The following is a 22,723-nucleotide window of genomic DNA, read 5'->3' as shown; positions in this document are numbered from 1 at the left end:
GCACTGTCCTGCTGGAGCTGTTAGGCAGGAGGTGCCTCTTGACACTCTTCTTGGTCCCCAGACCCAGCACTGGAGATGGGTGAGACCACTCCCTGCCTCAGGCCCATGGCCCACGTGAGGCTCTGTAACTGGGTGCTAGATTGTGGCCCTCGCAGGGGATGGACGACTGGGGAGCAGTTAAGGGGGAGCTTTGACCAGGCAGGAGGCCCAGACCTTGCAGAGGCCGTGTATAGTGCAGAGACTTCGTGATGACCCCGTGGCATCAGTGAGGAGTGGCTGTGATAATCTGCACCATTCTGTGGGTCTCTGCAGCCTGGACACGGCCAGGGCCCCAACACATCATGTTCCTGCCTCTGTGGGAGCCAGTGGTTCAGTTTCAGGGACTTATGACTCTGATATTATTAGATTTTTGGGTTTTACAGTAAATGGACAGCAGGTGGCAGCAGATTGTCACCAATCTTTAGGAGCCCAGCGACTGAGGGCCTTGCTGCCTGATTTCACTCCAGAAGACACTCACCAGGCCCCTACCAAGGAAGATGCTGTCGTGGGAGCGATCAGTGACTCCCATCCCTCCGGGGCCCTTAGCCCCTCCTGGCTTCCAGATGGGAGCAGAGACTGGGGCACACGCCTGGCTGCGTCCTGTGGACAATGAGCAGTGCCCTCTGGGCTTGCCCGAGGCCTGGCAGAGGATGTGGCATCTGCGGTTCACTGACTGTTCCCCAGAGCCAAGCATCCCTTCTCACGACAGCTGCACTGCATGGGACCAGTGATGGGTAGAATTTCCATTGTAATTGGTCTCTGCATGGTGTGTGGGCTGTACGTCAGACTCTGGGGGCTCGAAGTTAGCCGACTCTTGAAACAAACACAGCACACTGTTGCTTTCCTGCATGCCAGAAGCCTGTGTGGGTAGTGGCCTGCCTGGGGCTCCTGGGCGGGTCCAGCCTCCTCCATGATCAACTCCAAGGACCTCTTTTCTGTGGTGGGCACCCCCCATCTGCCATTGGAGCCCTGTGCTCAGCTGGTCTCCTTCCCACCTCTACCCACATCTCCCTGGCATGTGCCCATCCACAGAGGAGCACCAGTCCCTCTCCTTCCGAAGGCTGTCCTCTCCCAGCCCGTGCAGGAGATGAAACCTGAGAAACGGCTCGAGTGCGCATTACAGGCCCCCAGAGCCCCCAGGAATGGGATCAGTGCCCTGCGCTGTGCTGTACTGATGGCTGCTGGGTGCCTTCAGTTCCAGCGTTTCCAAGGCTTTCATCCAATGCTTCTTGAAGGGGAAAGAAACGCCCCATGACTCAGATTTCCTTTGAGATCAAGAAAGTGTGGCTAAAGAAGTGACAGAGTGTCCACACCTTTCCTTGGAAGGGTGAGTGATCTCATTTTGTCGGCCTCTGCATCATTATGGCAGCTCCGAGACCCTCCTCTGCCCTAGTGCAGGTCCATGGCTCGCAGGCCAGGGCGAGGCTCCAGGGGCAGCTGCTGCTCTAGATGGAAGCAGGCTATTAAGACCGAGGGTAGTTTGGGGAGATGAGTGTTGGAGAGCAGCGGAGGTGTGTGGAGATTCCGCTTGAGCACTTTTTTTTCTCCCCAAGATGCTTATCTGCTGGTCTGGCAGGAGCTTCCAGCAGACCTTGGGTACCAGACCCCAGAGGGACCTGTAGAGTCAGCAACAGGGCCAGGATGAGACGAAGCATGTGAGGCATCCAGGGTGCAAAATTTAAGGAGGCGCTCTCTCTCAAGGTGGTTCAGCCATGGTGTAGGCACTTGCATGAATCTGAGAGTGAGTGTCTCCTTGATTTTTGCACCCTAGGCACCATGTAAGTTTCACCCTAATCCTGGTCTGGTCACAGAGTCTGACAGCTTCTCTTCTGCTTCTTACAGTATCATGGATAACCCTCAATACAGCACAAGGATTTGATAACTCATCTTTGCTTCCATGAACTGTTGAGAACTGGAGTGGGTCTTCTTCCCCCCACTCCCACCCCTATATCCCTGAACCTGTCAATAAATATTGAGCAAATGACAGAATGTAATGTCCATAATGAGACTGAAAGGGAAATTTATGTTGATCTGTGTGGGACAGTGTTATGAAAGTTAAACTGATCATCTTAATGGAACTGGAACAATCCAAACTTTATCTTCAAGTTCACTTGTTGGCATGCATTCATTCACTTATTCACTTTTATTCATACATTCATTTAACCAACTAATCATCCACCCAACCGTCTATCTGATCAACCAACCCACTGACTCACAACCCACCAACCAACTCAACCCCTCACAACTGTGATGGCCCAGACGTCCCATGTTTAAGTCATCTTGAATCCTCCTTCTTTAGGAAGCCTTTCCCAATCTCTTCTCTGCTCTTGGACCTGGGCATGGCCCCCTTCTCATACACTCAGAGCCCATGTCACACTGGAGAGAGATGGCAGGCTGCCCGAGTCTCCTGCTGGCCTGTCAGCTGAGTGTGGGGGTGAGCTGTCTGTGATCTTGCTTTCTCAATTTTGCCCAGAACTGTTCGAAACTTACTGGATGGAGCTGAATCATTGGCTTTGCCTTGGGGGAGAGGGGAAGTGAAGTATGAGTCTTGCCTTCACTCAAGGGGTACATGAAAGGGTGGGTTAGTGACTGAGCAAAGAGGAAAAGTCACCTAAAAATAGCATCTGTCCCTGAGCCAGTTGGATGGTGCCCCCTGAGGTGCCGGAGGATCACAGAGGAGAGGGCTGTTGCTGGGCAGGGCCTGGAAGGAGGGCAGAGTTGGAGTAACCCTTTCCGGGGGCAGCCACGGGCCTCCTGGCTATGCCTGGACACCCTCGTCACCCTGCTCCACCTTCCTCCAAGCCTCGGTTGTTTGGGAATAAATGGCTGGTGTCCCTGGGGCCGCGCGGGTTCCTAGAGACTAAAGCAGCTCTTGCTGTTCCTCAGCCCCTTTTCTGGGGCCGCCTTGGGCCCTGCTGCATTCGTAGGCTCCTTCCCTCGTGACTCCCAGCTGGTTTTCCCGTGGACGCCGGGCGGAGTGCGCCGTGACTCAGTCGGGCTGATGCCTCCACCTGGGAAGGGAAAGTGGCTTTTGATGCTGAGCTCTGTCGGGTATTTTGGGCAGAGTCTTCAAATCCCGACGCTGGCCTGCCAGGGCGGCTTCCTGTGTAGCTGGATTCCATGTGTGCGCCTCATTCCAGAAAGTTCGACTTTGTTTTCTCTGCTCATTCCATGAGCCGTTACTAAAGCCATGGGACTCCTTCCATATCCTGTTGGGGCCAGGTTCATGGCCATGGGTTGCTCAGAAGTGGGGCCTTTTCCTGGTCGAGTAAACAGTTTTTGATCTCACTCTAAATACAAGTTATTCAATTTTATTCGGTTCAACAAAGCCTTTATGGATTGCCTCCTCTTTGTTGGAATAGTGCTGGGAGAGAGATGTGGAAGATGAGGCTCCTACTCCAAAGAGGCGGAGGCAGCCATACACTGTTCTATAGGATTAAAAAAAAAGCAAAAACGAGTGATGAGGGGACGAGGGCAGAGTGCCATGGGCTGGAGTCTGGATTGCTTCGGGAACAGTTAAGTTGTTGATATTTATTTTTTAAAGTATATTTTTATTGATTTCAGAGAGGAAGGGAGAGGGAGAGAGAGGTAGAAACATCAATGATGAGAGAGAATCATTGATCAGCTGCCTCCTGTACGCCCCACACTGGGGATCTAACCCACAACCCGGGCATGTGCCCTGACTGGGAATTGAACCATGACCTCCTGGTTCATAGGTCAGCGCTCACCCACTGAGCCACACTGGCCAGGCCAGCTGTTGATATTTATTGATTACTCACTATTTGGCAGGTCCTGTTGCAGGAGCTTTAGATGTAGTATTTCATTTCAGCCTCACAGCAACAGTAGGCGGGTTATTGGCCCTAAGTTTATAGGTGGGGAAGCTGAGGCACAGAATGGCCGGCCGGTCTGAATTCATGCCAGCAACCTGGTCTAGCGGCCTCAGGCCTGTCTGGGGAAGGAGGACTGTGTGGGGGCTGACACCCGCAGGGACTTACAGGGCCTGTCTGGTAGTTCAGGGAGAGGAAGTCTCTTAAGCCGAGGGGACAGTGAGAACACAGGCAAAGAGGCGGGCAAGCTGGTGTGGCTGGAACCTCAGGCATGTGGGGGGACTGGACAGTGCCCCGACAGCCGGGCCAGAGAGCAACAGAGAGGAAGAGAAAGGCTTTGGCGTTTCTGGTTCTGTAAGAGTTGTTTTTTTAACCAGTTGGAGCTGTGCTTCAGGAAGGTTAGTCTGGGGGCACTGCAGGACTGAGCAGGGACCGGCAGCAGGAACCCGACCTGGAAGGCAGGTGGGCGGTGACCTGAGGGCACCAGGGGGTCAGGCGCAGGGACCTGCGGAGGAGAATCCATAGGCCTTGGCGTACAAGGAGGCTGTGGCCCGGAGGCTGGGAGCCTGCGCCTGCCGGTCGCAGAGGCAGCAGGTCTGCAGCAGGAGGCCCGGCTGGGTCCGGAGGTGGACGAGGCATCTGTGTGTGCACCCGCCCGGGGGAGCTTCTGCTCCCACAGTGAGGAGTGGGCAGAAGCGCGGGTCCTGGGAGCGCTGGGTGACAGGGGCCTTGGGAAGGTGCTGCCCTGCTGAGAACTAAGTCCTTTGTGGGGAGGGGAGAGGTGGGGGGTGGCGCCCAGGCCTCTGCAGTGGGATTGGTGTGATGAGGAAAAGGAATGGGGGGAGCAGGCGGATGAGGAGGTGAGGGAAGAGCCGGGGTCCACCGAGCAGGAGGTTGGCGCCTTGGCACCCTGGGGGGAGGTCTCGAGGTCGGTGAGGGGGTGGCTTGGAGAGAGCACTGTCAGCAGGCACCTGAGGACAGTGGTCGCTGCAGAGGGTGGAGGACTTGGCGCGGTGAAGACATGGGCAGAGAACGTGGAGGTTTTATAAGAAAGTTCGAGGTGAAGGGAAGCCTAGGAACAGGGGGGCAGCTCAGGAGGGGAGAGGATAGGGGTCAGGGTCTATTTTTCCAGGATGGGAGAGATGTGAGCACTTTGTAAGCCAGGGCCGGTGCCAGCGCCCGGAGGAAGCTCTGCCCGTTCAGGAAGCCAAGGAAGCAGGAGCAGGAAGCGGGCGTGGGGTGGGTCCTGGAGGTAGGCTGAGGACCAGGTCTGCCTTCCCCATGATAGTGACCCGTGTCCGTAGGAGGGGCCCGAGGCGCAGGTCCCCGAGCACCTTTGCGTCGCCATGAGAGGGGGCTGCTCCTGGAGTGTCTGTGTTCCATGACATGGATCCCAGCTAAGCCAAGCTCCGTCCAGCTGCTTGGGAAACGTTGCATTTCACCGTAGCTGAGACTTTGACGCGTGGCTCTCGGCGTGGCGAGGTTGAATGAGTCTGAGATTTAAAACTGGCCATTCTTTTCCTGACTAACAGCTGACCGCGGGCACAGTCTTTTATATTTTAAAAAATCTCTTTGTGGCCGAGTTTCTTTCATCTAAAAAATGGAATGACACACCCACCTTTATGGGATTGTTATGAAGAAGAAATGAAATAATGTATATAAGATATTTGACCGACAATAGTTACTTTAATAAACTGGAGCTTTGTCTCCTAGTATTTAGTTAGCCAAAACATCTCCTTTCTTAAATGGATAGATGTGTTCTTGAATAAATGAAACTTTTGTGGGAAAGGGATGGGAAGTGAGGTTAGAGCCAGATTGGGGAAGATTATGGTGGTCAAAGAGAAATGTTCGCATCCACCGTGTGGGCCATGGCCAAGGGGAGTGAAGCTCAGAGTGTGACTTGGTGGGCCAGGCACATAGTAGGCCGCAGCTTTGCGGGTTGAATTTATCTTCCAGGAGGTCTCTCCTCCCCTTAGCGTGAGGCCAAGGTGCGCTGTCCATTGGAAAGCCCTGGCGGTTGACATAGATGCCCACTCCTGCCTTTCTCTTTCCCAGAAACCCCCGAGGCCCGGCCTGGACAGCGGGCTGCCCAGCGAGCCGCCCGGCCGGGGCCTCGTGGCTGTGGTCCTCCTCCTGGCTCCTGCATGGGGCCCAGGGCTTCGGTGGGGCCTGGAGGAGGGAAGAGAAATGAAGAGTCCCAGGAGCAGGATGGTATTCCTGTTATTGATGGTGCTGCTTCCTGTGATCCCAGGGTCACCTGGTTCAGCCCTGGCTCCTTCACGTGAGGTCTCTTCTGAATGAGAAAAAAAGAGGCTCAAGCAAACTACACAGTCACCCACAGGCGCCGAGACCAAGTACTCTGTCCGCATCCAGGGATGGGGCTCTTATGAGAGGCGTGGTTAGACCACCTCCCCGCTCCACGCTCACTCCTCTTGGGGCAGTGACACACTGAGTGTTCGTGTTCCAGAGGCTACGTGCAGAGCGTTTCGATGAGCGTCTGGGAGCCGGCGCCAGGAACTGCCAAGGAAATGCATCCACACAGCCTTCGGCAACCCAGAGCCTCCCCTCCCGCCCCCTCTCAGCCTCCTAACGAATCTCCAGTCACTTTCTAGCCGACGTGTGTGGACAACCAGGCCTCCTTAAAATCACGGCACTCCTAGGCAGAGAGGTCAGAGTATCCATTTTAGAGAAAAGCCAAAAGCAATCCCGGCCCACTTAATATTTAATAAAGGCATTACGACCGATGTTTTTCTTCGTTTTAAAGAAAATAACTCCAAAAGGGCACACCCGAACCGATGCAGGGTCTGGGACATCGTAAACAAGGGTCCTGGCTCTCAAAGGGCTGCCATGCAGATAAGCCCCACATGGATCTGGTAGGAGATTAACCTTGTTCTTAGGCGGTACAGGCTCAGATGGTTCAGGAAACACAGTGTGTGTGTTTGTGTGTGTAGGTGTGTCTGGAGAGAGGGGAAAGCAAACATGGCAAAATGTTAGCAGTTTGTCACTCTAAGTGAAGGGTATGCTGGTATTCATTGCGTCGGTCTTTTACGTTTCCCGTAGGTTTAACATTTTTCAAAATAAAAAGGGAAAATAGAAACCACATGGAACAAAGAGGGAAAACGAATAGTCAACAGGATCTCTCTCTCGTCGCTCAGTAAGCATCGTAAAGAAGTGTAATAAGGACATAGTGTTTCTATAAAAGTTGGAATGCGGGTGATGATACAAAACAGAAGGCTGGCCCAGGAAACGCCCCGGGACGAGCCCCACAGGGCGTGAGTGGGGCGTGGCCGCCCTTTCCTGCCCAGGACCATGGCCCGGCTGTTGCTGAAACAATAGCTTGTACATATTTTCCAGATGTGGAGAAAGCAGCCCGTTCAGTGTCGTCCTGATGGGCATTGTGGAGCCGATGCCTGCCCTCGCCGCGAGGCTGGAGCCGCACACCCACGCCTGGCAGTGCTCGCTGGCCATGTCCTCCCTCCTCACTCTTGGGATGTTTTCTCGAAACCCCCAATCCTGTGATTACACTCACGCAGTGAGGCGCAACGTGACATTTGTTTCCAGGCCAACAAGCGGCTGCCCAACGTGGGTCCAGCGGCTTCACATGGTTTTTATATTTGTTCTGGAAAAAGCTCCAGATACCTTTGGTCAAAGCTCTTCCTGTTGGCGCGTTGCTGGGGCCATTTCCCGCCCACGCCATCCCGCAGGGGCTGCCGTCTGCAGGCCCCGTCACGTCTGCCCCGCGGGGCCAGGTGGCAGGAGGGCCCGGCCTGGAAGGGAGGACGCCAGGGGGTTCTGAGGGCGGGTGCCTCCAGACTCTGCCTGGGTGATTTGGATCCGGATTTCTAGAAACCAGGGAAGCCAGAGCCTTGCCAAGGGCCCCATTCCGCATCTGAGAAGTTCCACTGCTAAGGAGGAAAGTGGTTGTGCTGCTCTGATCTCTGTTTTTCCTTCTGAGAAACTCAAACAAATGCTGTTACCTCCTCTGGAGTGAACACTTGCCCTGCGCTGCACGGAGTCCCCGCTTCCGAGTCCCAGAGAGGCGGGCCCTGTGCTTCTCGCCTCGGGGATCACGGCAAGTTCCAGCTCAGATATCCCATCCTTGAGGGGCTGTTCTCAGCCACATCCCAGCTCCCTCCTGGACACCCCACCTGCCGGGCCCACCCACCAGCCACCTGTGCTGAACAGCTGGGCGCCCTCATTAGCGGCTGGATGGTGACCCCAGAGGGGTGTGGAGGGAGGAAACCACGCCCTGGTTGGTACCAAGGGCCCTCACACCCCATTGCGAGTGAAAACGGCTGCAGGAGAGGCCCGGTGGCCGCCCGCTGGCTTAGGGCATGTCTAATTTTAGCCCCGGGTGTGCTGGCCCTGGCTGGGCTGGCTCCCCTGGAAGCCCCACAGCTCCCTGGGCGTGTGTGAGTCTGCAGAGCTAACTTGGGTTTCCAGCAGCAGGTTTCTCCTTTTTCTAAGAAATGCCCAGGAAACAATCGGCCCTCTGTGCTTTCGGAGTCGGTCGGCATTTCCTGGAGGTTCCTTCTTGGCGTTGTGCGTGCAGGGAAGAGACGCTCTAGGGCCGGTCTCGGCCGGGCCTTTCTCAGTACCAGCAAGGGGAAGGCAGTGACAGGACTGCAGGCTGGAGGAGACTTGGGGTTAGCCGTCTGGTGCAGTGGGTCCCTGGGAATTCATGGGTCAGCAAAACAACAACAACAACAAAAACCAAAAATCAGACTCCGACCTTGTGGGCCTGAAGCTAACACAGTTTGGGTGGCTTCTTTAAGACAAAGAGTATAAAAATATCTAATTTTTGCCAGTTTTACAAAAACAGAAGACTGTGCCAACACACTGCTAGGGCTTCTTATTTTTCTGGCTAAGTAAGGCTATAAAAACAATTTTATAAAATTTAAATATAGACATAATCTTGAACTAAAAGTCCAGCCTTTGCAATGACCAAACGGAGCCCGTGAAAGATGCCCCGTATTGTGGCTGGTTTTCCTCAGTCATCGTCGGCCACGTGTCACACACTGGCTTGTGCTCCAATTTCCTGATCCTCGATGTCCTCACTTGTGGAAACAGGGCTGGAAGGTCTCTGTGCCTCCTCCCGCCAGAGTTGTGCTCTGCAGCGGGTGGTAAAGTAGAAACAACCCCAGATAAACAGTTGTCTGTAGGGACAAAGCTACGCAACATTAAACCCTCAGAATGTCACAGAGAGGAAAATGGGAGCCCAGGGAGGCGGCTTTTCCCCAGGGCCACTTGGGGGAAGACATGAACTCGAAAAATAAGTGTTGCCCAGCCAGTGTGGCTCAGTGGTTGAGCATCGACCTATGAGCTAGGACAGTGGTCGGCAAACTGCGGCTCGGCAAACTGCGGCTTGCGAGCCACATGTGGCTCTTTATCCCCTTGAGTGTGGCTCTTCCACAAAATAACTAAAGATCTTATATGCATACTAGCCATTGCGGTCTTGATCCCCAGTGGGGGGCGTGCAGGAGGCAGCTGATCAATGATTCTCATCATTGATATTTCTATCTCTCCCTCTCCCTCCCTTTCTGAAATCCATACTAATATATTTTAAAAAATAAATAAAAACAAGAAGTGTCATGTAAGCGTAAGCCTCCTCTCCTTTTCTAAAGGCAAATGAACCCAAATGTCTCTATTTTCAAATTGGTAGGAAGTTGACCTGGGGCCCAGACAGTATCATTTCAAAGTCACTGCTCACGGCTCTTCTATTAATGCTGGTCAGGGGAACGTTTTATGAGTCAAACGGAACACATTTCATCCCAGAAGTGGTTTTAGGCCACCCCTTGGCATACTGAACCACACAGAGCCTATGTGGACTCAGTGTTTAATGGGACTCGGAGGAAGTCGGCCTCTCCCGCTGGGCAGCCCCCCCTGCACATGCTGCGTTTATTAGGACAGTGAAGGTGCCAGAAAGCGGCTTCTCCTAGCAGCCAAGTCAACATCTCCACACAGCTTTCCAGGCCGCTATGGAAACCGGCGGCAACTCTTAGGTCATGTCTTCTAGGCGGCGCGTTAGAACCTCCCCTTTTATAGCTCCTAGCGGTACTTCAGACGCCCGGGGTGTCGAGGTGCTTCTTCCTTCCTGGGGCCTCACACCAGCCTCAGGAGGGCGGGCAGGGGAGCCTTCGTCCCAGGCAGGGCATCTCTGGGTCCTCACTCCACTGCCAGGAGCCCCAACCAGGGGCAGCCTCGGTGGTCCCACCTGCTGGGCGTGCAGCCGGAGCTCACTCGGGGTGCGGGCCCTGAGGCCTGGGCCAGGCACCATGTCAAAAACAAGTGTTAAAAACGCCTGCCTCTCGGTCTCCTCCAGGAATGGTCTTAGCTACACCCAGGCACCTGCAGCCACAGTGAAGGGCGGGCGGCACATAGGAACGGAGAGCCACGAAGCCCCGCTAGCTCAGTCCCTTAGGGAAGTGTCACCAACCTCTCACCGTGCGTTTTGTGTCTTAAGAAAATGCAGTCAGTGCTGCTGACATCCAGCGGGGATAGACGAAAACCAACCCAGGGGACTCTGGAGCCTAAAAGTCTCTCTGTGGCTTTACCACCACCCCGGGGCCCTTGGCAAAAGCTCCCACTCCCAGCCCCGCTCCTGCTAGGGCCAAAGGATTAGACGAGGAGGCCTGGGTTAGCCTCTCCAGCCCTTTCGGATGGATGGCCGTAACCGGGGAACTCGGTCCTCGGCGTCCAGAGGGAGCGTCCATTAAACCAGCTGTGTGCCAGGGCCTGGTGCCAATTGGGAGAATGGGAGAATAATATGCGGGAAGGCCACACCTGGCTCAGTTTTATTTGCCAGTTGTGTGCCCTTGAAAGAACCCTCCCATCCGATGCCTTGGCGACGGGGGTAGATTTCTTCTCTGTTCCTGGAATGTGCCCGAGTCCGGCCTGACTTGAGGGAGGAGGAGGCCTGTGGACTCGGTTTCGAATCTTGCTCGGGCTCTGCAGGCTTTTGGTCAAGGGTGTGTTCCAAAGGCCGTGGGGAGGGGCCATACGGAAAGATAGTTAAGCTGCGAAATCATCGCCCGAAGAACAATGGTCCAGGAGGCAGAGTACAGCGTGTCTTCCCTCCTGCTGGATGGGCCAGGCCGATGGCTTTTCCAGGAGGATGCAGGGCCATCAGTGCCCCCCTCCCTCTCCCCTCCATCTGTCCTCACAGGATGATCCCTATTTTTGTCCAACCTTCGTCATCATGGACCCGGATGAGAGAGACTTGGGTTGGCAGCCCAATTCCCAGTGAAGGTTTTTCACTGGTTTCAGGAAGATAATGTATTTGGGTTGAATTGTTAAGGCAGATTGCTTTCACAGTATCCAAACAGTGCTTTCTCACAGGAAATGTCAGACCAGGCAATTCTAGTCAGGTTTTCCACATCCTAAAGAGCAAAGAAAAGAGAGGGGAAAAAAAAGATTCTTTTTTTTTTTTTTTAAATGTTGAAGGTCAACAGAGCTGGCAACTGTTAGAATCGCTGCACATTGTGGTGGCCTGTGCACACGATGACTTCTCGATAACCCAACCCCAAGGAGCCCTCACGCTCGTTAGGGCTTAATTTTAAAACCTCCTGCTGATTCCGAGGCTCAGGGGGGTGGGGCCCTTCCCGATGCCGGACACGGACCCCCTCGGGCTGACTCCTGGGACCAAGGACACGGGAGCCGCCCCTTCCTCTCTGCAGAGCTCAGGTTCCTCATCTGTGAAGAGGTGACCCCCACACCCCCTTCCAGCTCCAGCTCACCACGATTCTGATTCCGATTCCACACCTCGTTCTTGCTGGGGGAGCTTGGCTGAGCTTCTAGAGGAAGCCGAAGAGAAATGGAGAGCAGGGGAGGGAAAAGGAAAAGATCTGCCCTTCTATAGAGAAGTTGGATTAAATCAAAGTTCTTTTTAGATCAGCTTGCCCTCGGGGACCTGCCCGCCTCTTTACGTCTTATTCCTCCCGAAGCTCAGCCTTTGCTGAGAGCCTTTGAGGGCTGTGCAAAGTCACTGCTGGGAAGCAGAAACCAGCAAACGCAGCCACCCCTCAGTGCGCACTGTGGCACCCTCGCTGTGGGACGGGCTGGGTCTGCAGAGCTGAAGCCCAGAATCCTGGATGTCATGGCCCTTGCAGCCTCCCAAGGACGATTCTGGTCACATGGAGGTGGAGACGCCGGGCAATTAGTGTACCCCTAGGCGATGCCCCTCCTCTCTGGTCCCGTGGCAGGTCTGTCCAGTTCCCATGTGCACACTCGGCTTCATTGCCATCTCACCCTCTGGCTCATTCCAAAAGGATGTTCTGTTTGAAGCTGGATAGTAGCAGGAGCTGGACCTGTGTCAGGAAGCTGGACTCGGCGCGGTGCTTGTCAGTGTCGCTCGTCGTGTTGCCTCTAGTGTATCTCTACTGCGGACCACCGGTTGGCGACCGCTGCTCTAGATAATTGTGAATCTTGTGGAATATGGATTCCTCATCTGGCCACTGCCTCCACTGGGAGGCTCCAGGCTTCAGTGTTAGGATGTTCTGTAGGGTCCAGGTACACGTGCCAAGCAGAGCAAAATCCTCTTCTCCCATGAGCCTGCTAAGTTCTTATTTTTAAAATATGTAATGAGTATTTATTTTTTAAAATGCTTTTTCTTATCTATTGAGATTATTTGACATCCCCCCCCCCCCGCAACCTGTTGGTGTGAATTACATAATTCAATTTTCTAATGTTACAATATTCTTACATCCCCATTTGGTCATAATTTTCTTTGAACTCATGGCTGATGCAATTGTCTATTATTTTATTTCATATTTTTTCACTTGTGTTTGTAAGTGTTAGGTTTTTGGAATCAAGGTTATAAGCCTCATTAACCATCACCATCGTCATCATTATCTCAGCTATTCCTGTAGCAATTATTGTGTGCTGGGTACTATTCTTAGTATTTGACATGTTAACTTGTTTAATATCATCCTCTTTGGAGGTAGGACTATTATTAACCTCATTTTATGGAGGTTCATGATGGCTAATATTTCCTGTCAAATTGTTCTCTTTGTTATTCTGTAACAGATAGGGTTATCAGGAATAATGCTTTTAATCCCAAAGTCTATTTTTATCTGATAGTATTTAGCTACAGTGGCTTTTAAATGGTTGGCATGCAAGTGATTGGTTTTTCCCATGCTTTCCTCTTCACCTTTTGGGTCATGTGTCTTGTGAAACAGCATGTTGCTAATTTAAAGAGTCAACCTCAGTGTCTCTTTTTGCTGATGAGGCTAATTTATTTGCTTTATTATAATTACTGATATACCTGAAATCATTTGTCCTGTTATATTGTATACTTTAATTTTGCCACACTTTTTCTTTTTCCTTCCTTTTTTTTTTTTTTAAGTTAACCATTTTAAAGAGAACAATTCAGTGGCATTGAGTACATTCACGACGTTGTGGGTTTCATTTCCTTCTTCCGGAAGTAAATCCTGCAGTAGTTCATTCAGTGAAGGTCTGTGACGGCCAACCGTTTTAGTCTCTGCCTGAAAATGTCTTCATTTGTCCTTACCTTTAGTCTTTTGAACATTAAACACGTTGCTTGTTTGCGTAATTGCTGCTTATCTTTTCTCTAAGGTGTTTCTCATTGTCTTTGGTGTTCCAGTAGTTTCAGTAGGACACTCTGGGTGTGCACTCATTGTCACACGCACTATTTGACGCTACTTTGTTTCTCTGGATTCCCAGCCGGTAAGTTCTTGGCAGTTGTCTTTTCAGTAAGTTCCTTTCATGCATTCTCTTTAGCCTTTCCTTCTGGGACTCCTTCTAGAGGGTTAGTGGACTTGAAATTTCCCCTCCCTTTTTTCTATTTGCTCCTTCAGATACTTTTCCTCTCTTTGACTGAGTTGCATTCTGAGTGATGTATCTGATAGCTCCTAGTCATTTGTTATCTCTTCACTGTATCTGGTCTCCTGTTTAAGCTTACAAAGAGTTTATTCCCAACTTTTAAAACGTTCTAACCTGTAGGAAAGTTGGAATAATAGTACAGCAAACACTTATATAACCTTCACCTATCTTCAACAACTCTAAGATTTTGTCTCATTAATTTTTTCCTCTCTTTTCTTGTCCCATCTAAATTATATGGAGTATGTATTTGTAGCACACACACCTATTTGAAAGTAAAATCCAGATATCATGACATTTTACCCCCAAATATTTCAGCTAAGGATAAGAACATTCTCCTACGTAACTACAGTTCCATGATCACACCCAAGGAACGGCACATTCATTCAGTAACAGCTAACATGAAGCCCATAATCAGATGTCTTCCAAGTGGCTCCAGAATACCTTCTAGGCTTGAGTTTAGCATAGTCATGTCTCTCCAGCCTCTTTTTAATCTCAAACAATTTTCCCCCGTTCTTTAGTTTTTCATGGTGAGTGTAGTCTTGTTGACCACACTCTAGATATGGCTATTTTGTTATTAGGTTTATTTTAAACACCTTTGGCAAGGACAGCACACATACGATGCTGCACATTTCCCGTTACATCACACCAGGGGCCCCTGAGGCCAGGTGGCTTTATTTTTGGTGATGCGAAGTTGGGTCACCCCACGAAGGTGCTTTCTCCATCATTATAAAGGTAACCTCCCTTCTGCAATGAATAAGGAATCTGTAACTTTCAGGCTATTATTAACCCCAAAAACCTTTCACCAGTGGTGTTAGCATCCGTCAGTGCCCTTTCCCCATACTAGGAGTTTATAAAACGGTGATTTCCTAATTTTTATCATTCTTTTTGACTTATTAGTTGATGGTATTCTATAGAGAAGACCTTTCCATTACCTATCGCTCCCTCCCTTCCTCTTCTAGAAGCAGGCTCATATATTTAAAAAAATGTATTAAATATGTTATTGTCCATTATCATTATAATGCCCATACATTTTTTAGTTTTTATGAGACAATTTAGTTTTTACAGTTGCCAGTTTTTTTTCTCATAGTCTTTTTCTTTTCTTACGATTTTCATTTCATTTTTAAAAAAGCTTTCTCTAATATCTCAAATTACAAGTCTTAGATTGTTGTTCTGTTATCTCGGCTTCGTGGGAGTCCTGCTTGCTGTTTTAGCCGGCTTTCATTTACGGTGCATCCTTTTCTGATACATTTAATAGGTTTTTGTTTTGAGCATATTTTCAGTAGGGACTTTACAGATGTCTCTCTCCTCTCCGCCATGTGGGAATCTTGCATGGCCCTCCTTGTGGAAGTGCCCCAGCTAATTCTACATGGCTTCGGTTCTTGTGCCAGGATATCATTGGCTTGGGAAGTCTTATGTCGATTTCTTGTATTCTGGATTCCTGTGCTCCATGAATCAACTTGGACTCCATTCACACTGGGTTCTGTTTCCATCAAATATAACATACAGTGAGTGATCAACATCTACACTCCCACGGGATACCTTTCTTTTGGAATCCATAACTAAGTTAGCCGAGCATCCAGTACCACCATACAGGAAAGGTCATCTCATCTGGTTTTATGTGAAGAGCTGGTGTGATCTTCTGCCCATAGGGATACATAAGCTGCAGAGCATCTGCAAGAGTAGCATGGCCCGGCACGACCTCTCAGAGCCCTGAACCTGGTCATGCCCCACAGGGAGTGGGCACGCTCAGGCTTCCCCGAGGCACAGACGAGGCAGCGGATGCCACAGAGGGTGAGTGACTTGCCCAGGGTCACAGGGAGTGGGGGGAGCAGGGATAAGAACTCCAGCTTCCAAGTGGCTCTTTCCACCCAGCCGAGGTTCAGTTACCCAGGGATTGAGTCCTGGCCCCAGGTAGCTCCGAACCCCGCAGTGCCCTGGCCTTGCCTCTCCCTGGGGCACAGGGAGGCTCTTAGATGGGAGTGGCGGCACAGCCACAGCAGGCGAGCTGGCTGTCTGCAGCCTGCTTCCCATGGATTTATTAGGAGCACGCTTTGACACAAGTCTCTGGGTTATTGGCACAATCATCTTTTGAAGAAGTGTTTTGAATCCTTGATTTATCTTTTTGTCATTGTTTTTTCATAATGGTTTTCATTCAAAGGCAAGAACATGCTTTTAAACTGACCTTTTAAACTTTGTAATGCTCATGCCACAAAGGGACACATGAAAGGAACAAAGGCGCATTCCCGGGTGTGGGCTTGCTTGAAGTCTCCTCGGTGATGAGATCCGGGAAACGGCACAAAGCATCAGAGCGGGGCTCTCGCAGCTGATGGATGGCGCCCGGTGGAAGTCCCATGACCGGGAGCGGCCCCTCTGTACCCTACTGGGGGGAACGCCACCCCACCCTCTCACCACGACTCGTGGCCACCCTCGTGCCTCATGGCTTTGCCCTCAGGAGCCAGGGGGGCCACTTGGGAGGTTTGGACTTTGTCCCATGGTCCACAGGCAGCATCAAATAGAAGAAAGAGCCAGCAGCCTGGGTTTGAGCCGTGGCTCTGAACATGTAAGTTGTGTGACCTTATGGGCGTCACCCGGCCTCTATGAGGGCCACTTGATCCTCAGCATCCATCTAGGAGCACTGCCTCGATGCTGGGCACAGGGGACACAGGCAGCCGGGAGAATCCCAGTCCTTTGTTCTTCGGTTACTTCTCTTACCACGTGCATTGCTTTTATTAGCTCACTGTTCTGGAGACTGAAGTCTGAGAGCAGTTCCCCCGGGCTATAGTCAAGGTGTTGGCAGGGCTAGTTCTTTCTGGAGGCTCTAGGGAGACTCTGTTTCCTGCCTTTTCCAGCTTCTAGTGGCCACCACATTCCTTGGCTTGTGGCCCCTTCTTCCAACTTCCTAGTACCTTCCAACCTCTGCTTTCGCTGTCTCATTAGCTCTCTTCTCTGTCAGATTTTCTGTTTCCTTCTTACAAGGTCTCACCTGGGTAATCCAGGTACCCTCCTCCATCTCAAAATCCTTAATCCCATTTGCGAAGTCCTTTAGACCAGCGGTCGCCAACTTTTGGACCTCACGGACCACTGGTTGCTGAACGCTGCTTTAGACCATATAAGGTACCATTCACAGGCTCTAAGGTGTGGATTTCATTGGGGGCCATTGTTCAACCTACCACACCACCTCATATTGCAATTTATGTCTGTTCATTTTACAAGGCTGGGTCTCCCTGGGCAGGGAGACAGGCCTGCCAGATACGGGCCACATGTTTGCTGGGTGAGTGATTGACGAAATGAATGAATGCATGCTTTGGAGTTGAGAAGGAGGTGACAGCTCAGTCAGGGCTGTAGAGGACTAGTGTAGGTTTGCCAAAGGGCGTTCTAGCTTGTAAACAGGTATAGAGGCTCGGCTGAGGAGTTTGGCATGGAGGGAATGCAGGGGGCGTGAGGGTGCAGAGTGGGATGAGCTCGGGCAGTGGGTGGCCAGGTCATAGAAGGCCCACAGGGCACCCTAATGGCCCTGGATATTATGTTATAAGGAAGCAGTATGTGTGGGTCTTTGGAGTCATTGCCTGGGTTCAAATTCCTCTGCTGCCACCTACTTGCTGTGCAACCCTGGGAAAATTACTGGCCCGCTCTGAGGCTCAGTGCAGTAACACTTCATAGGGCTCCTCTGAGAAGCAGAGGGCTTTTGATACTTGCAGACACTCAGCGCAGTGCCTGGGACAGCCAAAGGATCAGGCAGCATATTTGCTGTTACATCACTGTCGTTTTTATGAAGATGATTATTGATGATGATGATGATGATGGGGAACCTTTGAAGAAGGTCAGCCTGACAGCAGCATGGCCCGACTTTCCTTTTTAGAAAGATGCCTTTGACACCCATATGAAGATGTGAGGGCCCCACTGGGGGTCCTGAAGCCAGTCAGGACGCTGTTGCAGTGGTCTGGGTGAGAGATGAGAAGGCAGAGAGCAGAGATGGGTACCCGAGAGGCGTCACTGCCCTGAGATGTTCCAGAGATGCCCGGGCAGCCCCTGCTGTTCTCTGCTCGCAGCGGGCCAAGGGGGATCCTCGCGCCCATCAGGCACCTGTGTCTCAGGCATCGCTTTCAGACAGCGACGCTGACGTGCAGCAAGGGAAGGGCACCTCGTCTTAGTCTCCAGAAGGTTTAGACAGAGGTGGGACTCGAGTCCTTGGCCTTTAGTGGCGGAGCTGGTGGAGTGGAGGCTTCTGATGTGAGTGTGGGGACTGGGGAGGGTGGGTCTGACACAGCCTCTGTGCTGACCATCCACCTTTCACATCCTCTACCGCCCATCCATGCCTTCACACTTCTTTCCAGCTCCTTCTGTCCCCATTCCCCACGAGGATGCTTGCAGAATTCTGGTAGCCAGGGGCATAGACGGGCGGTTTGGAATGGAGGAAAATGGCCTTATGAGTAGGGGAGGCCAGGAGACGGGGAGGGCTGCCTGGAGGGGGAGGGTGAAGAGCTCTGTGTTCCAGCACCAGCGTAGGAGACCCGGAGAACAAGCAGGAGTGCCCGGTTTGGCACTGCACGTCCCGGGCGATCCCCCATCACGCCCCTTCATTCATCTTCAGGAGGAAGCCAGTTCAATAGGACCCACCGTGGCAAGATTGCAATTGTTACTTCAGTCATATCTCACGCTGCAGGGATGGTGGAGGAAAACATATTTCAATGTCACCATCAAAAGAGCTGTCAGTTTAACATAGCAAATGGGTTTTCAGAGAGTTATGTCATGTTGTTATTTTTAATACATTCTTTTTAGAAAATGATTTTGCTTTACTTCAGAGGGATGCCTGTGGGAGGGCCAGAAAAACCTAAAGAGAGTTAAATACAGGTAGATCGTTTTAAGAAAGTTCCTCAAGCATACACCTGAGTCTACCCATCAGAAGCACAGCACAGGTTCTCTGGTACATTTTTTAAAAAGTATTTTAAATATATTTTTAAATTGATTTCAGAGAGAGCAAGGGAGAGGGAGAGAGAGATAGCAACATCAGTGATGAGAGAGAATCACTGACCGGCTGCCTCTCGCATGCCCCCTCGTGGGGATTGAGCCCGCAACCCAGGCATGTGCCCAGGATGGGAACTGAACCATGATTTCCTGGTTTATGTGTGGACGCTCAACCACTGAGCCACATTGGCCGGGCTCTCTGGTGTCCACAGGCTGACACTCTATCCACTGAGCCAAACCGGTTTTGGCCTCTCTGGTGCATTTTAAATGGCTGCTGAAAGCTTTACAGGAAAGCTGGAGAAAGGAAACCAAACAGAGATGAGATGAAAGCAATTTGTGTAATGATTACAAGAACTTGTGTGTGTGTATGTGTGTTTCCCAGCAGTATCATGGTGACATCAGCAAAGTAACTTGCATTAGGTTCTTGGCAAGTGTCAAGCTACATTGTGATGTGTGTGTGTGTGTGTGTGTGTGTGTGTTGTTGGGGGTTGTATGTGTGTGTGAAAGGGGGTGGGAGTATGTGTGTGTGTGTGTGTGTGTGTGTGTGTAACAACATTGACAGACACCATGGAGACTATTCGGTCCATCCAATATGGAACCTGGTGCCCAGAGAGGGAGAGTGACAGTACAAGGCACACACAGGGCGGAGGGCCAGGCTGGGGGAACCCGTCTCCTGAACCCCCTCTAGCGCTCTCTGCCCTTGGCCTCTCTCTGCTGTCCTCCCCTGGTAGTGACGTTTTCTTTTTTTCTAGGAAACATCAGGTACCAGTGCCCTGCAAGGTCGATGATGAGCTGGGGGCCCTTCAGCTCGGTAGGTGTGACTCTGCCCACCAGGGCCCAGGGGTCTTCTCGTGCTCTGCGTGGGAGGTGGCGGGTGGTGGGGCCCTCTCCTGGCGGGCGGGGGCTCCTTTCTCCCCCCTGACCTCAGGAAGGATGGCTGGCCGGGAGCAGAGCAAGCTCCTGTTTGGTTGCTGTCTACTGGCACCGCCCGTCTTTCGCTCCTGGAGAAACCTAAGAAGTCTGTGCATTTCTGGGTCCACCCTGGGGGCCCCAGGAGCCTTTTCTGCATTTGGAGGTTCCTAGGGCCATTCAGAACCCACAGAGGCCTCCAGAAGATTGTCTCAGTCAACATGTTGGCCCAGCTGTGCCTGGGAAGTCCATCCCCCTGCAACACTTACCAACGTGTGATTGAGGTGACATAAGAGCAGGGAGGTGCACAGGGCATGCTCAGCTGGGTGCATTGCGCGTATGTAGACCCCTAACTCCGCATGCACGTGTTAGTCTTGAAGCAGTGTTCCCTCTTTCTGTAATTCTCTACCCCCCCACCCTTCCCTGCCCCCCAGACAGTGTGTCTGCAGGGCTTGCCAAAGGCAGTGGTAGATGGAGAATGACGAGCTGCCCACCAGACAGCGAGGATGGGGCTTGTGCCTTTTACATTTGCTCTTCTGGAAGCAGCAACCTACCTGTGGGCCATGTGGCACATAAGAGCTGTGCACACACTTTCCTCCCCGTTTAAGGCTCCCTTTTAAACTGAAGCAGAAAGCAGGGTCCTTAGAATTGACTGTGAGACGTGCCATCTGAGGCTTTGCTTTGAAGAAGCTGAAAGGCAGGGCAGGCCTCAGGGAGTGTGTATCCTGCTTGGCTGCTCCAGAGGTGCCTCAGGGTTTGAATCACCAGGCGGGCAGGTGGGGTCGCTGGGCCGCCCGGGAAGGCCCTTTCGGTGCGCGGCTGTGCAGACAGGAGCAGACAGGAGCAGACAGGAGCAGACCGGAGCACGGAGCCAGGAAGCGCTGGCGTCGGAGCCTTTCTAAGGAGCCTCAGTGGGAGATTTTCCTCTGAGAGCCCCTCCTGTCTGAGCACAAGGCGAAGCCGTTGGGCCTTCAGGTCCCACGGGCTTCTCGTGGAAGGAAGGCTTTTAGCGAATCTCCCAGAACCCGGGCGTGTTTTCCAGAGGGAGGCAGCCCCGCTGGGGGCTTAGAAAAGGAGGAGATAGAAGAGCCCATGGAACCCGTCGCCCAGAGAGAGGGAGAGGTTTGGGCGGAAACAGGAGTCACATCAGTTAGAGGAACAGCACACTCTGCCCACCCAGTTCACTCTCCTGGGTTCAGCTCAGGGGCCGCTGCAGGAGGGGGAGGGGAATAGAGGGCCTTCCTCCTTGCAGGCAGGGCTGGGTGGCACCAAGGAAGAGAGTGGCCTCTACAGCAGTGCAGGAAGCACACACCCACAGTTCTGCGCCGCTGCAGGTTCTGTGGCGGGTTCTAGAAGTTTCCATAGTGAGGTGGGATCTAGACTGGGCTGTGAAGGATGGCAAAGTCTTGCCAGGGAGAGGTGTGAAACGAGCCTCATAGACAAGGCCTGGGTGTGAGAGAGGTTGGCTTGAGGCGACCTGCCCGGAAGGGAAGCGGTGGGGTGCGGGGCGAGGAGGATGGGAAGGAGGGCCATGGCCGGGCAAGGCCTGTGTTGAGCGCTGTGCTGGAGGGTGACTGAATGGTCAGCCAGCAAGAAGAGGCTGTGCTGGCCAGCAGCGCTTGGGCTGTGGGGGGCCATCACTGAGGGGGGGGGGGAGTAAGAGCCTGGACATTGGGAGACTGGTGAGGGCTCTGGAAAACTCCAGAGAAGAGGTGATAGGCCCTGTTCTATATGGGGAGACCCTGCTCAAAGGAAGAATTACCTGCCTCTCCCCTCTGCTCTCAAGACCCTTGCACTCTTCTCCATTCTAGCACTTGATGACCTTGTATTACCCGTTTGGGGCTCTGTCTCCCCCTCTAGGCGTGGATCTCCCTGAAGGCAGGGATGATGTTTCAGGATCACCCCTTCTTGTCCCTCATAATCCCTGGCACAAGGTGAATAAAATGCTTCATGAGCAAATAGAAAAGAGCCTGGCTGGTGTGCTCAGTGGGTGAGCACTGACCCATGAACCAGGAGGTCATGGTCTGGGTTGTGGGCTTGGTCCCCAGTAGGGGGCGTGCAGGAGGCAGCTGGTAGATGATTCTCCTCATCATTGGTGTTTTTATCTCTCCCTCTTCTTTCCTCTCTGCAATCAATAAATATACACACACATATTATATATATATACACACACATATTATATATATATACACACACATATTATATATATATATATATATATAATATGTGTATATATTTCTTGATTTCAGAGAGGAAAGACAATGACATTCTCCTGTAACAGTGAGGGAAAGGGCAGGCAAGGAGGAGACATTCTGGAGGCAGGATGATCCGGACACTGTGCAGTGTGGTGTGTGGGGAAGGGCCCCTGGTGGAGGGTGAGGATGGAGTCTGCTATCGACCGAAACCTGAGGGGTGCTGTGCTGAGACTCGAGCCGGGGGTGTTGGGCACTTCCAGGAAATACCCATGGGCACTGGGAAAAGATGGATGGGGCCTCTGTTATATATTACCCTCTACATATGGTTTCCTCCAAGGGACAAATGAATGGGATAGGAAACCAAATCCCTTGCTTCTCTTTAACCGGATATCTATGCCAGGGCCTTAAAAATAGAATTCTCAAACCGCCGGCATTGCAGCCGGTTTTGTCTGCTTGGCCAGCATGTCACTCGGCGGCGCTTTGTTTTTCCCTTGCACGGCGGTCCCGCCGCATCTGGGCCCGTGGCCTGCTATGTGGTCCTGAACAGGGGCCAACGTCCTCCTGGCAGAAGCCAAGGCGGGCTGCCTCCTCCTGGGGCCACCACCCGCCGCTCTGCCTCCCCTGGGCCCCAGCCTCCACCCCCAGACGGTCCATAGGCCCAAGCACAGCCTGGTGCAGCCCGGACAACCCGGACTAGACAGAAGCCTCCAAGTAGGCTTAAATATCGCCCCTTCTTTCCCCCAGGAAACAATCTGGCCCAAGGCGTTGCTAAGAGCCCTCAGGCCTGGGGGCATCACTCTCTTCCTCTGTTTTGGGCCTCTGGGCTCTATAGTAGAGTTATTTCTGCTCCTCCAGCAAAAATTCTCACTGTTGATTTTTGCAAAGCCTGCCCTCCTCCTCCTCTGCCCTCCTCCTCCTCCTCCCTCCTCCTCCTCCTCTCTCCCTCCC

The 22,723-nt window shown here is 52.3% G+C and overlaps 1 protein-coding gene across 1 annotated transcript in view; it reads left to right on the top strand.

Moving 5' to 3' along the window:
- FAM188B (family with sequence similarity 188 member B) overlaps positions 1-22,723 on the top strand; it is an 81,289-nt gene that overhangs the window by 18,559 nt on the left and 40,007 nt on the right. The window contains exon 6 of the mRNA XM_015571253.1: positions 19,424-19,482. Coding sequence (XP_015426739.1) covers positions 19,424-19,482 — 59 coding nt within the window. The remainder of the gene's footprint in view (positions 1-19,423; positions 19,483-22,723) is intronic.

The sequence above is a fragment of the Myotis davidii genome, unplaced genomic scaffold, assembly GCF_000327345.1.
Source record: "Myotis davidii unplaced genomic scaffold, ASM32734v1 scaffold125, whole genome shotgun sequence".
Classification (NCBI taxonomy): Eukaryota; Metazoa; Chordata; class Mammalia; order Chiroptera; family Vespertilionidae; genus Myotis; species Myotis davidii.
The sequence above is the reverse complement of the archived record's forward strand: the minus strand, read 5'-3'. Positions and strand labels throughout refer to the sequence as shown.